Raw genomic sequence first — 18,192 nt, forward strand, 5'->3', positions numbered from 1 at the left:
CCCAAACACCAGAACATCCTCCCATTATCCCTCAGCCAAAACCCTACCCAGAACTGTCTTTCCTCCTCAACCACAGGAATGTTTGCACATTTGATTTTTTTAAACTATGATTAAATGGTTTATAGATTTTTTCTTTAACATTGAATAAGTAGGTAGAACAAGAATGCATTTGGTGGTGCACACTTTTAATCTGGAGGCAGAGACAGGAGGATCTCTGTGAGGTGGAGGTCAGCATGGTCTACCTGGAGAATGCCAGCATCCAGGATTATGCAGTGAGACCATGTTTCAAAAATACATAAATAAAAAGGTAAATAAATGAACAAAAAGTAAATAACAGAGAGTCAGAAATATCATAGCCTAGTCATGATTAATTTTATAAAATTTAGTAAAAGGAAAGAGAATAAAACATAAGTTTTTAGATAACTGTAGTTTTCTTCTAGAAAACATTTGATGGTTTTTGTTAGTGTCTACTACTTTATTTTGTATAGAGAAATATTGATATTGATTCCCAGGTCAGTGGTCACTGACAGTTGTGAGAGTGAACACCTGTACTAATTGATTCTATGTAACATCTGATATAGTTTAGCAAATAGTTCACTTTCTTAAAGCTCGTCACTGATACAATATATTTAGCTGTATCCATTTATGAAATTTCATGAACTCCAATTTGAATATAACATCAACATGAATATCATGCTGTTGATGTAAGATAATCAGCACTGAATGGCTGTAATGGCAATTGAAGAGGAGAGAAATGTAACTCATTTGTTTGAAATGTTTTGTTCTAATCACTTCAGAAAAATGAAGCAATAGCTATGCTAATTTTAATAAATATTTTAGTGGTACGGATGTTGACTCTGTGGGATATTATGATTGATATGGGATTACTCAACCCAAATTGTGGTGGATTGCAAATAAATTGTGTATGAAAATTTGATTGTTTTCATCAGTATATGACTCTCCTAAGAACCGTCCCCTGAGGACTATCAGATCCATTGTTAACTATTATCTTGAGATGATTATCCTTACACTTCCCTTTCTAGAGCACATGTTATTGACACGAGTGTCATGTTATATGCATAGTATGCTTCTCTTGGGGCTTTGCTATGCCTGAGAGTGAAGAGTGTATGCAGCTCAAGCCCAGCTGCCTTCAAACTCATCTTTAAGATGTAGTCATAGTGACATTTGAGGAGGACTGGGAGATTCCTTATGTCTCTAGGTATTTACACCCAAATTGGCTTTCATGCACCTTGTTTTATTTTTGTTGAGAGGTGGTTTTTAGATTTAACTCTTAAGTAAGTATACAGGTACGGTCATGTTGACACCTCACTTTACAAAGCCATGGGATGTAAAGACATGGAGTGAAGCGGCTTGTTCAGGGTCAGGCAGGGTGGAGGTATAGGAGGGTAAAGCAGGAATAAATAGCCTGGGGGCCATTTGTCAGCTGGTCAAGGCAGTAGAGGGAAAACCTTGGGGAGAAGACTGGGGTGCCCCAGACTCTAAGGGCTGTGTGGGAGGTTGTAGAAAAGCATGGTGTCAGGGAGATTGAATCAGCAAACCCACCAGAAATCTGAAGTCTGCATTAGGACTGTTCTCTTCTGGCTTTGTTTTTCAAGACAGGGTTTCTCTGTGTATGAGTCCTGGCTGTCCTGGAACTCACTCTGTAGACCAGGCTGGCCTCGAACTCACTGTTCTTTGTTTGAAAAAGATGGAGCCCATTGGGATTCTTTCCTCCTTCAGTACATCCTTGTCTTAATAGGCGGAGATTCCCACAGCACCAGGATATTTCAGCTCTTGTGGGGAGCCGGCATTTCTTGGACTGTATAGAGCAGGATAGACACACAAGCTCCCTATAGGACCCAGAGATTTATCTTCTCCTCTGAGTTCTTTGTGGTGGGTTAATGTCAGTTGTTTTTGATAACCCCTCAGTCTATGGGCTTTGCTTTCTCAGCACCTCACCTCTTGGTTGGACTGGAAACAGCTCATGGGAATATTTCCTGTCCACTGAAGCCCTGGCTGCACTCTGCTTTGTCAGAACAGTGTTGAAATGTAAGATGCCTCTTCTACTCTGTAGTGACACAGGAAGTTGCTGTGTTATCGACTGAGGAGAAATGAGCATCTTCAAGGCACTGAGCATGTAGATGTTGCTTGAAATTTCAATCATCTTATTGGTTTATAATCTATACACTTCTCTTTAATTAATATATCTGTTATATATTATGAAATACTCATGTATAATATATATAATTAGATATATATTATATGTTTAATATAATATATATAATATATTACATATAGGAAGACAATATGTATGATATGGAGATATTCATATTTTAGAGAAACCACAGGTCACTGAGTAAAGGGATCCGTGTCAGAAGGCCACATTCTTCAGTTACCAAGTCTGCAGGCTAAGAACAGCTCAGACCATTCAAAAGTTCAGTTTTTGAAAACAACACCTCAGGTTGGAAAAGTCAACTGCATGCTGTTGTCATTTACCCTGAAATCCTCCCCTGGGGCTCTGCCTCTGTCTGCACAGGGGTAGTGCTTTAATGGTGTGTCCCCACTTGACAGGACTGAGATGTTAAACAAACAAACTTTACAAAACCCCCACTTTAACCACTAGACGTTTTAGCTGTTCATGAGTAAATAGCACCAGCTGATTCTGAAGGGGAACAGATTGCTGTATGGACATGGTCTTCACTTCCTTTCAGGAGAACGATTACCATTTGAAGAACATTGTTTATTATCCTGAGTCATTTTGTAGATGGGGCTTTTCTAAGTATGGAATCATTTGAATAATGGTTTCAAAATGTTCCTGTTTCTTCAAATTCTCTTAGCTTACTAGTCTATCATTTGATGGTTCAGAATGGAGTGTAGCTGTTAACTGTGGCCACGGCTCCACTAGAGTGGTGGAATTCTTCGTGGCATGGAACAGTCCAGAATGTGGGTAGATTAGCAGCAGAAAATGCTTTTTGGATGTTTTTGTTCATCCATAAAACTACAGTGAATATTGTTAGATACAGGTGAATCCACAAAAAGAACGTGTCAAACTCAGCCCTTCTCTTATTAAGTTATGGGAGATTTGGAGGCACTTTCTTATTAAATTTAAGATTGGCTTTGGAAACACATTGTAAAAAAGCCTATAAAGGCCACTGAACATAAGTTTTGAATGAGAGTGTTTTTGCCTCATGCTGTCAAAGATGATCTTTTTACATGCATGGAAAACAGAAACACACACAGGAAAACATCAAAACCTCTGACATAAAAGCTGTCCAGGAGCTTAGGATCTGTAATCCAGTCAGTCCACTTTTGATCTCCACCCAACACCATTTGCTTCCTAGTATTGCTTGTGAGAGTTCTTTGAATATTTTAATGAATCAATTTCTGGATAGTAACAAATAAGAAAAAGCAAATTCCTTACAGGATTTGTGTTTAAACCAAAACAGTTCTTGGTATAAAACCAAGAACTCCAGCAATACTTACTACCTTGGGGTTCCAGTCAGTGGTTATAACAGGGCATCAGACCTACTTTCTGTAGGAGAACAGGGACTCTTCTCTCCAGTTGTAGATGGCCACATCATCAAATACTTCCCTTAGAAAATGAAGGATATGGTCAACTAGCATTTTCCTACATCCTCTATCAAGGATCACTCTAACTGTGAAAATGGGTATTATCCAATTTAATCTTTGAAACAGCACTGTTTGGCAGTTAGTCACGTGATTCCAATTACGCCTACAAGGATGGCTAGGCAGAGAGAGGACAGTGTGTGGCCCAATGCAACACAGAAGTGCTAGAGCAGGATTCAGCCTATGACAAGGAGCTACGGGGATGACACCCCAGCCTGCACAGTGTACACTTGGCACTTCCATCACAAGGCATACAGCTAAGAGTTTACAACTCCAGTTGCTTTTTAGTTTCCAAGGACAGCAGTGTATTTATGAGACACACACTGCTGTGAAGCCAGTGCCTCCACTAACAAATTGGCATGGTCTTTAACTTTGCAGTCTCCTTGCATTCGAGCTTTGCTAGGCTACCCTCCTCTCAGGCCTCTGCATTGACCTTAGGCAGCCCTCCACCTGACCCTTCTCTCTGGCCCCTCTTCACCTTTTATCCCTCATGGCTCATGACACCCTGTCTGTTCTTGAACAGCCAATGCTTAGTCTTGGCCCTGCTCTCTCACCTCCTAATGTGATCTTCTTAGATGTCATGTCATTTTCAATCTCTGATTGCCAGATTGCCGTTTCTGTGGAGCTGTTCTTGGTCACCACATCACTTCACCCAGTTATTGGGTACAGGAGCAGCAATGTCTCTGGCTACCATTCTACTCAGTGTCTTCTCAGCACTTCCCCACTGAAGGCCATCTCCTTGTATCTACAGTGTACCCATGTCTGTATCCCCAGCTCTCTCTGTCTCTATCTGTCTGTCCATCAACACATGCTTCCAGGTGAAACAGAATCACATTTCAGGACTATGGAATTCAAGCCAATCTGTGCTACATTTGAAATTCTCCAATACATATCCTAACGTTTTTATCAAGACCATTTCTTCCAAGCTCTTTATTTGCCTCGATCACTCTTTCTCTGTGAATACTTGCTTACACTCAAGACATTTCCTGCACTCTATGATACTTAACGCCATTGTCCTCTTTGCATCGTATCTTCCTGAAAGCCACCCAGAAGGGCCCCTCTCTCTGTAGCTGAAGTTTTCTCCAGTCCTTCCTGGCCCACAGTCAGGACAAATCTCTCTCACCCGCCAGTCCCACAGGCACTTTGACCCAACTGAGTAAACACATAGAGACTTATATTGTTTAAACCATTTGGCCTAATGGCTCAGGCTTCTAGCTATCCAGTTCTTACTTCTTAAATTAATCCATCTCTATAAATCTATACCTTGCTACGTGGCTCGTGGCTTACTGGCATCTTCACATGCTGCTTGTCATGGCAGCAGCTGGCAGTGTCTCCTCCCACCTTCCTGTTCTCTCAATTCTCCTCTCTGTTAGTCCCACCTATACTTCCTGCCTGGCCACTGGCCAATCAGTGTTTTATTTATTGACCAATCAGAGCAATTTGACATACAGACCATCCCACAGCATCTCTCTTCCTTGCCTTTCTATTCTCCAAAGCCCCTCCATTTAGCACTTGGCCTTTAATTGCCATTACAGCACAGCACTGGGGGGCACATGAACTGAGCCTGGCTGAGGGAGCTTAGGAACCCAAACTGACGCATTCAGTGGAGCTGGTGTATGACAGCTAGATCTCCACCCAATGTCTTCCTCTCTAAGAATGGGAGGAACTGGCAGTCCTCACTACCTTCCCAGCCCCAGATATAGCACTGTACTTCAGTTCCTTGACTATTTCAGATGGCTCATGTAACTGATGTCATGTGACCTCCATCCTCTGTGAGTGACATCTTCAAGCTCTTATGAGTGAAATGATTTTCTTTCCAGAACTAATAACCCTGCACATGTAGACCACACCCCTTTTCACGTCATCCACTGAGGGGCTAGTTCATCTCCCAACCTTGACTATGTTGTGATGAAAATGAAATTGTCAATCTCTTTCTGAAATACTAATTTCAGTTCCTTTGTATAAATACCAGGAATAGAATTGATGAATCCATTTTCAGGCTGTGTGTGTGTGTGTGTGTGTGTGTGTGTGTGTGTGTGTGTGTGTGTGTGTATGTGTGTGTATGTGTGTGTGTGTATGTGTGTGTGTATGTGTGTGTGTGTATGTGTGTGTATGTGTGTGTGTGTAGACCTTTCCTATTGTTTCTATTGCATTCTTCCTGACAGACAGTGATCTTCTTATTTCCCCAATTTCTTTCCTTTTCTTTTTTTTTCTTTCTTTCTTTTTTTTTTTTTTGGTTTTTCGAGACAGGGTTTCCTCTGTGTAGCTTTGTGCCTTTCCTGGAACTCACTCTGTAGACCAGGCTGGCCTCGAACTCACAGAGATCTGTCTGTCTCTGCCTCCCGAGTGCTGGGATTAAAGGCGTGCGCCACCAGTGCCTGGCTTATTTCCCCAATGTCACTGGTTGTCTCTTATGGTGCTCCGATGTAACTGCCCTGTTAGGTCTGAGGTGGCACATCTGTGAAGTTTTGTTTGAATCTCCATGGCAGTTAGTGACATTGTACAATTTTTACACACCTGCTGCTGTCCCCTATTTCTTTGGAGAGATGGCTACATGAATCCTTAGTCATTTGTTTTATTAAAACAAATATTTTGCAGTCTGTGGGTATTTCAGGAATGAACCTTCTATCACGTGTACAGTTTGCTAACATCTGCTCTTCTCACAACTGTCCATCCCTTCACAGGGTAGAAGTCCTTCACTTTGATGCCACCTCCCTTACCTCTCCATGGTTTTGTCACCTGCATTTTCAGTGTGGTGACAGTGACAGAATCACCAGGACCAATGCCATCAGGAAGAAAGACCTCTGCATCTGGTCTCAGAGACTTAGAATCTCAGCTCTTATGTTGAGGCGTTCATCTGATATGTGTTGACTTTTGAGCCCTGCTTTTTTTTTGCCACATAAATAATCAGATTTTCCCACACCGTTTGCTGAATTGCTTATTCTTTCTAATTGTATAGAGTTGACCATCCCCATGGATTTATTTCTGAGCTTTCTGCTCTTCTCTGTTATGAATATGTCTAGGAATACAGTGTTATTACTGTAGCTTTGAAATATACTATGCAGTCGGGAGGAGTAATGTCTCCAGCTTTCTTCTTCAACACTGATTTGTTTCATTTAGGTCCTTTGTGTTTCGACATGAATTTGAAAGTTGTGTTCTCTTCTATTTAATGCTGATTTTTATTTATGTGTAAGTGTATATGCACTACATGCATGCAGGAGCTTATAGAAACCAGAATAGGGCATCAGCTCTCCTGGAACTACTGGTGTGATAGGCATTTGTGAGCCTCCATGTGGGTTCTGGGAATGGAAGCTAGGTCCTCTGCAAGAGCAGTTAGCTCTCTTAACTGCTGAGCCGTCTCTCCAATCCTCTGTGTTATTTTCTATTTCTATAAAAAGTGCCATGAGGGTTTTGAAAGAGCCTATGTAGACCTTGTAGATTGCTATAGTATGTATGAACCTGGTAGCTGTATTAGGTTATCCAGTGTACAATATCAGATGAATTTTTGATCTTTTATTTCATTGATGATTTAAAATTTTTAGGGCACAAATCCTCCCCTCCTTAGTTAAATTTCTCTTCCCCACCTTTTGAAATTGTACACTGTTACATGCAGTTGAAGCCCCAAGGTCTTCCTTTGTCAAATTCATGATCACTGAAAACTTCAAGAAATGATGCTCTTGACTCCAGCAGTTCACATGCCTGGTCTTTTTCCTCAGGGTGCAAATGCTCTGGTCACATATGCTCTCATTAGTGGAGCTGATGACAGCTTCCGAATTGACCCCGAATCTGGAGATCTCATAGCCACCAAGAGGCTGGACAGAGAGCACAGGTCCAAGTATTCATTGCTGGTTCGAGCAGATGATGGCCTTCAGTCTTCTGACATGAGGATAAACATCACCATCAAGGATGTGAATGACCACACCCCCAAGTTCTCCAGGCCTGTGTACTCTTTTGACATCCCAGAAGATACAACCCCTGGTAAGTGACATGCCCTGAGAGGCGTTTTGCAGGAACCACTCTTCTGGTTGTTTTAAGCAATAAGTAGTATTTAACACATGTTTACTTCCAGCTGTGAAAATATATACTTCACATTTTGTGATCTTTTGCATAACATCTTGTGTGTAATTCCCAAAAAAATGACTAATAAGTTAGAGCAGATGAGGTGAGGTAAGTTTGTGATTAATAACTACAGACACTTCTATTTCTGAATGTACCTGTGCCTCAGGTCATCAGCTTTCATAACAGCCAGCTCCATTCTCTTTTTATACTTTTAAAATGGATAAAACCAAAATGAGTGTGTTAAAGACTGTAGTTAGGGGTTCTAGGCCTCATTAGCTGTGTGACCAGGCTATTTAACTCATTTCTCAAGCATCCTTTTCTTCTGTAATATGGAGACAATAATTATTAGAATCCGCAAAGTGTTAATTTAGAAGATCAATGTGAAGCTGGGTGTGGTGCGCTACACCTGTAATCCTAACACTCAGGAGGTAAGGCAGGGAGACAGCTGGGAATTAGAGGCCAGCCTTGACTACAATGTGTTGCTGTCTTCAAAAATCAAAATTCAGCCAGGCATGGTGGCACATGCCTTTAACCCCAGCACTTGGGAGGCAGAGGCAGAGGAGTCAATCTCTGCGTGTGAGGCTAGCCTGGTCTACAGAGAGAGAGAGAGAGAGAGAGAGAGAGAGAGAGAGAGAGAGAGAGAGAGAGAGAGAGAGAGAGAGAGTTCCAGGACAGTGGGGGGCTACACAGAAAATTGGATAGAAGTGACTCCCTGGTAATCCCTCTCCCTGACAGTTCCCCCTTCATTTTCTAAGCTGATATGCCCAGTCCTTAATTTCTTAGCACATTTTTTTCTATATTAATTACTGTAGTGACCACTGGTATCATAGGCTGCCAGCTCTAGGCCACACACATGATATTGTTTGGAATCCCAGTTCCACACATTAGCTATGGGCTCCAATGATTATGCATTGACTTATGGATAAGTGTATTGCTTGGGAGCACTGGGTGGAGACAGTGTCAGAAGTAAGATTACTTCTCTGTTAACCCTTGCACTACAGCCTGAGCCTCATGGGGTGCTTGCCATGGTCCTTGGATTGTGGTTTAAGGGGATGGGTGTGTCAGTCTATAAGTCAGCAGAATACCAAGCTTCCTGTTTTACAAAAGCCATCTATTTAAAATCCTTGACTATAAAAACACTTTCTTGGTCAGTCTATACTTTTAGACATACCTCAATACCCCTTGTTCTACTAACTCTAGACCTGGTTTGTCATTCTGGCAGGTTCTCTAGTGGCAGCTCTTTTAGCCACAGATGACGACTCAGGTGTGAATGGAGAAATCACATATGTGGTGGATGAAGACGATGGGGATGGTGTGTTTTTCCTGAACCCAGTTACCGGTGTCTTCAACTTGACTCGAGCCCTGGATTATGAAACGCAGCAATATTACATACTTACAGTCCGTGCTGAGGATGGTGGGGGTCAGTTCAGCACCATCCGAGCCTACTTCAACATCCTTGATGTCAACGACAATCCACCTGTCTTCAGCTTGAGCTCCTATAGCACATCCTTAATGGAAAATCTGCCTCTCGGATCCACAGTCCTGGTGTTTAACGTCACTGACGCAGATGACGGTATGTCATTTCTGTGGTGTCCTTAAAAATTCCACTCACTAAAATAGAGTGCATGTTTTAATGACTCCAATGTTATTATCTTATTAACTGTTTTATTTATTCATATTTATTTATGAATGATATTCTTTTTTTTTTTTTTTTTTTGGTTTTTTTGAGACAGGGTTTCTCTGTGTAGCTTTGCGCCTTTCCTGGAACTCACTTGGTAGCCCAGGCTGGCCTCGAACTCACAGAGATCCACCTGCCTCTGCCTCCCGAGTGCTGGGATTAAAGGCGTGCGCCACCACCGCCCGGCTTATGAATGATATTCTATAACTATGTATCTAAAGGTGGGAATTTGAGTTTTGATTTAACTGTAGAGGATTTTTAAAAATCAAGCAATTTATAGCATAATTTTTCATAACAATCATACTATTGATTGTAAGTTAACATCTTTAACAAAATTTATCTTTAGTTTTGCTTCAAATGTTTTAGAAGCATTGTAGTTCAGTAATGTGGTGGCCAAAGATTCATTCTGAGTTTGTGTTAGATAAAAAAAAAAATCTCTGTGTGTATATTGCTCAAAATTTTAAATTTGATTTTTATATTTATTGATTTTCTTTGTGTGTGTCTGGGTATGTGGATGCATGTGCCATGGTGTGTGTGTATGTATGTATGTATGTCAGAGGGCAACTTGTAGAAGAAGTTTTCTCCTTCTACTACGTGGGTCCTGGGTGCAGACTCAGGTCATCAGTTTTTATAGGAAGCAGCTTACTCTGCTCGGCCATTTGACTGGCCTGTATGTCACTTAGACTTTGAAAAAGTAAAAATACAAAGCAAAAAGAGAAAAAAAAGTCTTAAAGCAAATATTTTATAGTGAATAACTAAATTATGTATTATTAGATTAAAAGTCTAATAATATTTTGGCAAGCATTTGTGTTTTCATTGACTGGAAAGGATTGTTTAGTTTATAGTATATAATAAATTTAAGGATTTTAAAAGAGATTATTTTATTTTAATTTGTGTGTGTGTGTGTGTGTATGTGTGTGTGTGTGTGTGTCTGTGTCTACATGTGGATGTTGCACGTGTGTGCAAGTGTCTCTGGAGGCTGGAGGCAATGGATCCCACAGACAATTGTGAGCTGCCTGAGATGGGTGCTAGGATCTGGATTCAAGTCCTTTGCAAAGCTTACATCACTTTTATTTATTCTAACCATTCCAGAACATGAATATGGAGCCTTTGCCATGTCCTGCACACATTCTTGAGTTAATTTTTCTTGTGGATATGTCCACGTATGCATGTGTTTGTGTGGTAACATGTCTGTTTGTGTTCACAAGCATGGAAGACAGAGCTCAGCCTCTGGGTCATTATGCAGACACTGTGCACCTTGTTTTGTGAAACAGAATCTCTCACTGGCTTGAAACTTGGCTTGTCTGTCTGGCCATGGATTCTGGGATTTCAAATGTCTCTGGGTCCCCAGCATGTGAATGACAAGTGTGTACTACCCGGCCTGGCATTTTTATGTTAGTTCTGGGGATCAAACACAGTCTGCATGCTTGCAAGGCAAGCGGTTTACTGCTGGAGTCATAACCGCAGTCCTGGGGTCAGCTTTCTATGCTGAACATTTTTCTGCCTGGTGCCTACGTGGACTGGGGTCTGTTGAAGCCCCAGCTATCCTCTGGAACAAATTTCTTTTACCCTCAAAATTAAATATAAAGGAATGCGAACAAGATTAAAAGGCACCAGTGTATGAATTTTTCAAAAAAGTTTCTGGAACGATTCCTGCATGTGCAGCCACAAATCTTTTTCTCTCTTTCTTTTTAAGGGTGTTTCCCCATTTAATTGTGCTGGTTAAAACTGTGAAAGTTTCAAACCGCTTTTAGCCATTGTTCAGGCTGAATACTTTTATCAGAGTCATTTCCTGAATCTTGACTTAAAATAGAGGACACAGTTCCCATTCCTTCTGGATTTGGAGGATAAAGATAAGAGTGACTTTGTTTGTAAGCACACCAGCACAGTTACAGTGAACACTTCCCGTGTGTCTACAAATGGGACACTCAGTTTAACAGGTTCAACTTGGCCTCTGTTCAGAAAGCTCCCGATCGGGAACAGTGCTGTCTTCTACAGAGATGAATGTTCTAGGAGAGGGACTTTGACCTTTTGTGTTGTCTGTGTATGCATTCAGAGTTCAAACTTTAACACTTTGGATTACAGAATCTTATCAATGAGGCAAATCTTACATTGATGTTAATGCACAAGTCACAGCTTTATTAATACCAATGTGTCTATGAATATAGTTAGCAAGTATTATGTGGAACAAAAGTTATAGCTTAGAACATCATGACACTATGCAGGTTACTGCTGTTGTATCCTTCTGGAAACCATGCCCACTTCAGGTGTCCTGGCTGTTACAGTATATTTGAATAGTGACACGCTGTCACTTTTTCTGAATGACTGTGTCCATTTATCTTTGGTGCACAATTGAACGAATGCCCATTCCATAGTCCAGGTCCCTGATGACCTTGTTAAAAGCATTCCCTGAAGATGAGTGGTAGCCTGTCAGTACTGTGCATCTTTGTCAGGCCACAGGCAAGCAAATATTAGCCCTTCACATACATAGGACAAAACCTATAGATTGTGGCTAAATGTGTACATTCATAATCCAGCTAATTTTATCATTTCAGAATGTGTTGCATTACTTACATTTTATGTATTTATACAATGTTCTACAGTTCTTGGGAATAAACCATATAGCAAATGCCAAATACCATATGTTCACAATCAAACACGCACACACACTTATCCATACCTATGCACATCTCCCCAAACACAGACACATGTACACACCTTTAGCAGCTGCACAACACTCACCCCAACCAATCCCAAGAATATTCATGGAACCACATGACTTCCAGCAAGTTGAACTTGAGTGGCTGGAAAAACAGCCCATATTCAGTGTAGTGATCTGCTGGATTGTAAAAGCCCCTAAATAAAAATGTTAACTTATTAATCAAAATTAAGTATGTGTTTATCATCTTACTGTTCAGACACTTGTTGCAAAGAGCAGGGGAATGATGAGATCTTTGATGTTTTCCAGACAGAGCCAGTGTTGGGAGGTTCTGAGTCCCTCTGGGGCCATGTGCATTTCCTAGGTGCAGATCTTAAGGCCAAGGTTGTTGTATTTTAAAAATGGTGGGAAGGAGTCACACCATACAGCAGGGCCCCCATGAGAGGTTTATTGAAGGGAGGGGAGAGAAGAGCAGAGAAGGGGTCAGAGACTGGTCCCTGGGGATGAGAGTGAAGGAAGAGAAAGAGATGGGAGTTGGGCAAGGCCCTCCTTTTATAAGGGAAAGCAGTGAATGCACACTGGGGTGCTCTTAGTGGCTGCAGCTGAGGACGTATCGTATTAGGACCCAAAGGGCAGGCCAGTACAGATGCCTCAATGCTAACAAAGGTTACCTGACGAATTAGCCTCTTCGAAGGGAAACATCCCTTCTTAAAGTGCAGCTCTCTATTTTCCACTATCCAGTTCTGATTCCAGTTCTGAGATAAGACCTATTTCTCACCTTACACTATTTAGTGTAATAACAGTTATTTTTTGTTTCAAAGACCATAGTTATATGTGGTTGATTTTAAATGGCACTCCTTGATTTATTTGCGATTATAAAGTAAATATAAATGTTTTTATTCTCAGTGATAGTTAAAGGTTCACATTTATTAGTTCCACAGCTGATCCTTCCTATCATCCTTTCCCTTCATGAAAGGGGCCTTTCTGCTCTCTGTGGGGCCATGAGTAAGTTTAACACTTACTTACTTGAATGAACACCCGTGAAGAACAAGGATTCTCAGATCTTTGCTGCAATGGCTACCAGTCCGACTGAGTTGTGCGGTTCCCATAGGTCACCACTGAAGTTGTGTAGAATGCTATTATTGTTTCTAATTTCCATTGATCTTGACTGTGAACCATTTTGTATGTCTACACAGAACTAAGTTTTTCATGGAGGTTCTTTGGTATTGCTTTAACTTCTGTGTTTTGGTGACTGTGGATCTCAAGAAGAACAAGGATTCTACATTTGTTTCTGACCTTTGTGTTAGAAGACTTGGAAAATGTACTTATAAAACTACACTTTATGTAAAAAGCACCCCTGACGTATTCAATCACACTTTATAGCAGAGTAGGTGGAACCTTTCTCAACCTGGGAAAATGTAAGACACGGTGAAGCATTCAGCTGACCTTGTCTGCTCTGGATTTCCCATCCTTCCTTCCCTGCAGGTGGATTGATATGTGGCCCCTGAACTGTTTGTATTTTTTCCTGGTGTTCAGGCTCCTAAGCTTATAACCTCTGCTCCATTCATGTGGGAAGAGTCTGCTGTAAACTGCACAGATGAATGACCACATGGCATAGTCTGTGTCTCCAGAGATCTGTGCATCAAAGCTCACACAAGAAATTCTAGATCAGTCCCTCTGTGCCCAGATTTGCCTTCTAAATGTGTTTCCTTATTTTTGGCATGTGAGGAAAGATGCTAGAGAGAGATCTTCAGGTCATAGAGACAGAGTAACAGGACCACATTGGAGGAGGAAATTCCATGACTTGGGTAATCTGCCTGAAAGGGAACACAAGATTGAAAAGAAGTGAAAAGCAAATGTACTCAAGTGTTGGCAGATCACTGAGGAATGGCTTTCACAACAAGTTAGTAAACTCTTCTGGGAGGCTCTTGGCAAAGAGCAGACATTGTTCCTGGTAGGTAGGACTCAGTACGTTAAACAGTTGAATTTCCTTCAGATGAGATGGGAGAGCCCAGGTGGCATTGTGAGCTAGCTGGGACAATACTGCTCTGAGGCACAAAATCCAGCCTGTCTTGGTTTTTGTTGCTTATGTAGAACCTACCCTTCAATAACTGATTGAAACATGGTGGCAGATATGCTCTCCTTAGTATCTTTGCTATAATTATGTCTGCAACTTTTAAAAGTGAGTATATAATTTTAAGTTAAAAAGTTATATATATATATATATATATATATATATATATATATATGTATGTATGTATATGTATATGTATATAATCTAAGCATTTGCCAAGGACACCATGAACCTTTCTGCCTGAAGACTTTCATGTATAACTTTATTGCTAACAGTTCCTTTAAGGGATACTTTTTCAAACGTTTGAATGTACATAAACCTTGAGAGCAGCTATTTCCTTAAAGGATGTTGCTTGGCCAGATGCTTAATAGGAATTAAAAAGTATTTATTAGTTCTGACAAGAAATGTAAAAGGAGACTTTAAGCATCCATGACTAATGTCCAACATCAGAACATTTTATTACCCTTCTCTGAAAACTGGTGTCGGCCCCAATAAATTACTGAAGTTATAAATGTTTGGCTAATAATATAGAGAGTGACATTTGTAGTGTTGGGCCCCAGGGAGTTATGTGATAGAAACCAAGAAAAGTTTAGAAAAATATCTGTTCTCTGGAATGTTTTCTTCCTCTTCACTTTGGTAATTTAACATTTCAACATTGCTCTAAGTAACACACCCTGTATAGATCATTTGTACACCAGATTGTAAATGCCTTTCCTATCAAAAGCTCAGTGGAAGACTCATGTGTTCAGCAGTATTCACTCAGGGTATTTAGCTATAGGTAAATCATTCACAATCACTTTGAATGATTCATGTGGAATCACTCTGGAAGTCGTTACAGTAGTAATGCGTCAGAAAGGCTCTAGTACGTGTCAGATCATTTGGTGTGGCTTGGACTACAACCATCACCTGTTTAATAAGCTTAACTTTTCCTCTATCACTTCTAGGTGTCAACTCTGAGCTGTCCTACAGCATCGCTTCAGGTGATAGCCTTGGGCAGTTTGCAGTGGATAAGCACGGGGTCCTCAAAACCCTCAAGACTTTGGACCGTGAAAGCCAGTCCTTCTACAACCTGGTCATTCAGGTCCATGACTCACCCCAGCCTCCTGCCTCCAGGTTCACAAGCACAGCCCAAGTCTCCATCATCTTGTTAGATGTCAATGATAATCCACCCATCTTTCTTTCCCCCAAGTTGACGTACATTCCAGAAAACACACCTATTGATACTGTTGTCTTCAAGGCTCAAGCGACAGACCCAGACAGTGGCCCCAACAGCTACATTGAGTACACTCTACTGAACCCTTCGGCAAACAAGTTCAGCATTGGGACCATCGACGGTGAGGTGCATCTCACTGGAGAGCTGGACAGAGAGGAAGTTTCCAATTACAGCCTGACAGTGGTGGCCACAGACAAAGGACAACCACCCCTGTCCTCCTCTACAGAGGTTGTGGTTATGGTCCTGGACATCAATGATAACAACCCAGTTTTTGCTCAGGCTGTGTATAGAGTGCAGATTAAGGAGAACACCCTCACCGGCACAGATATAATCCAAGTGTCAGCAACAGACAGTGACGAAGGCACCAATGGGCAGGTTCGCTATGGCATCCTGGCTGGGAACGCACAGCAGGAGTTCAGGATGGACTCCGTGACAGGCACCATCACAGTGGCTAAGTCTTTGGACCGGGAGACAACCCCTGCTTACACGCTAACTGTTCAGGCTTCAGATCGGGGCAGCAGCCCCAGAACGGATGTTTGCACTGTCACCATCACTTTACTTGACATGAATGATTTCGTCCCTGTATTTGAGCTGTCTCCATATTCTGTGAATGTCCCTGAAAATTTAGGGACCCTGCCCAGAACCATTCTTCAGGTCAGTATGTTTAAACACAATGGGGCTTATCCTGCCCTAAGACATAAACCAAAAGACTTCTTGAACTATGTTCAAGACCTCTTCCTCCCTCTCACTGCCAGGGGGAGATAGATGCAGATATAGAAAACCTTGAAAATCAATGCTTACGAATATTGTCTCCAAGATTTAGTAATTTCCTTTGTGTATACTCATTTTACACCCATTGTTCGTGTGAGGAGGATTTTTCAATTTTGTTTTAGGATGAGAATAATATTCATACATAAGATGATATCAAAATTTGGAAAAGTTCATTTAAAATATTGTTCTACCTTCCTTCTTTACAAAAAAGAAAAACTATACTGTACATTTATGGGAAGCCTCCCTCAAACCCTATGTGTTGGCTTTATGCAAATATGTGTACATAATACATTACTATTATTTACTACTTTAATTACAAAATCTTTAGACTTTATTTTACTTTATGTGTGTGAGTGTTTAGCCCTCAGGCATGCATGTGCGGGTTACGTGTGTGCCACATGTATGCCTCGTGCTCAAGGAGGCCAGAAGAAGGCATCAGATCCCCTAGAACTGGAGTTACTGATGGTTATATGCCACCACATGGGTGCTGGGAACTGAACTTGGTCCCTTTGAAGAGCAGCAAAAGCTCTCGGCTGCTGAGCGGTCTCTCCAGCCCTCAATTTAGAAATTTGAAACTACAGCCTTGTAGCACTGTCTCGCTCCCCACCCCCTTCCCGTTGTCTTGTGATGACTCATTTGTCTCATGTTAGGTGCCATATTATAACCATGTGACTATTCGCCCCTGTAGGTGGTGGCAAGAGATGATGATCAAGGGCCGAATAGCCAGCTCTCCTATGTTCTGCTTGGTGGAAATGAAGACAATGCTTTTGCCCTCACAGCCAGTGGGGAGCTTCGGGTGACCCAGAGTCTGGACCGAGAAGCAAGGGATCACTTCGTACTGGTTGTCACAGCTGCTGATGCAGGTGCGTCCTGACTAGTTTGCTCCATTGTGAGTCAGATCCTCAGGAGCATGAATGTAGTTTAATTTGTAACTGTATCACATTTATTGAAATTTACTAATGCTTGGAATAGATCCTAAATACATTGAGTATAGCTAATGAGATTACAGTGTAAAATGGCAAGAGATTTCCCCATATCACCACTGAGGGGAAGCTTCTGTGCAGAAAAATTTCCTTGCCCTGAAAGCTACCTGAGCACCTATGGGTGTGGCCTTCTACTCCTACACACTGAGTAAGGAGGAATTTGAAGCATCTAGATAGTTCCAGAAGATTCTGGAGAGAAAAAAGGTCCAGATTTCTATTTCGCTCTTATAGTTTTCTAAACGTCGTCATTCTTAAGTGTATTTGCTCATCCCCGGAGTGTCCATGATAGTCTGCCTTGATAAACTCCCACAGCAATACACTTAATAAAAAACAGTATTCTCTAGCCTTCAGTTTTTTAAAATAGCAATGACATAAATTGTTTGGCATGTAGCAACAGAATGCCAAAGTTCTAGAGATGGTATTGTCTACACTGCCTTGTTTTGCTTGGTAGACTGTTCACACACGGAGAACACTCCAAATTAAAACGGAAACAACTAAACATTCTAAAGAATCTGATTGACGGAGTTAGAATTGTGTAAGTATTTGTTGAGCAAATGTCTGACTAAACGTTTGAGTTTTCAAAAGATAATGAATTAATTATGGGATGATTGCCTTGTATAATTTTTTTTCCTGAGAATAACTGCCTTATATCCAATGTTTTAATTATGTTGATTCATTTAGGAAAAAATATTGGTTGAAATGTTCAAGGCAGGTTTGTTGTGACAGATAACTGAAATGATATATGTATATAGCCACACGTGCATATATTAGCATATGAAGGTATATATATATATATATGTTTTCCAGGTGCTATAGGTACACAAGTAGGATTATGGAATTTTGAAAGATTTTGAATGGGCTATTTTACTGTGAAAATTTTTATATTAATACGGCATGATGAAATTCTTGTTGAATATGCTCAGTTCCATGCAGTCAGCATACTGTTTAAAAGCCCCCCTCAAAAACCAGTAGAGGACTTTGGGATTACAGTTAATGACATACTCCAAGGATAGTGCTACTCATTTTTAATTGAATGCTACCTTCCCTTTTCTTGCTCCAGCCTTCACTTCCAACCTCTTGGGGAAAAATGTATTATCCCTTCTATTTTTGGTATGTATGAATTACCTT

At 41.0% G+C, this 18,192-nt stretch overlaps 1 protein-coding gene across 1 annotated transcript in view; it reads left to right on the plus strand.

Moving 5' to 3' along the window:
- Fat4 (FAT atypical cadherin 4) overlaps positions 1–18,192 on the plus strand; it is a 132,949-nt gene that overhangs the window by 59,370 nt on the left and 55,387 nt on the right. The window contains exons 3-6 of the mRNA XM_076574027.1: positions 7,344–7,605; positions 8,909–9,259; positions 15,042–15,964; positions 16,770–16,944. Coding sequence (XP_076430142.1) covers positions 7,344–7,605; positions 8,909–9,259; positions 15,042–15,964; positions 16,770–16,944 — 1,711 coding nt within the window. The remainder of the gene's footprint in view (positions 1–7,343; positions 7,606–8,908; positions 9,260–15,041; positions 15,965–16,769; positions 16,945–18,192) is intronic.

This window comes from Peromyscus maniculatus, chromosome 6, assembly GCF_049852395.1.
Source record: "Peromyscus maniculatus bairdii isolate BWxNUB_F1_BW_parent chromosome 6, HU_Pman_BW_mat_3.1, whole genome shotgun sequence".
Classification (NCBI taxonomy): Eukaryota; Metazoa; Chordata; class Mammalia; order Rodentia; family Cricetidae; genus Peromyscus; species Peromyscus maniculatus.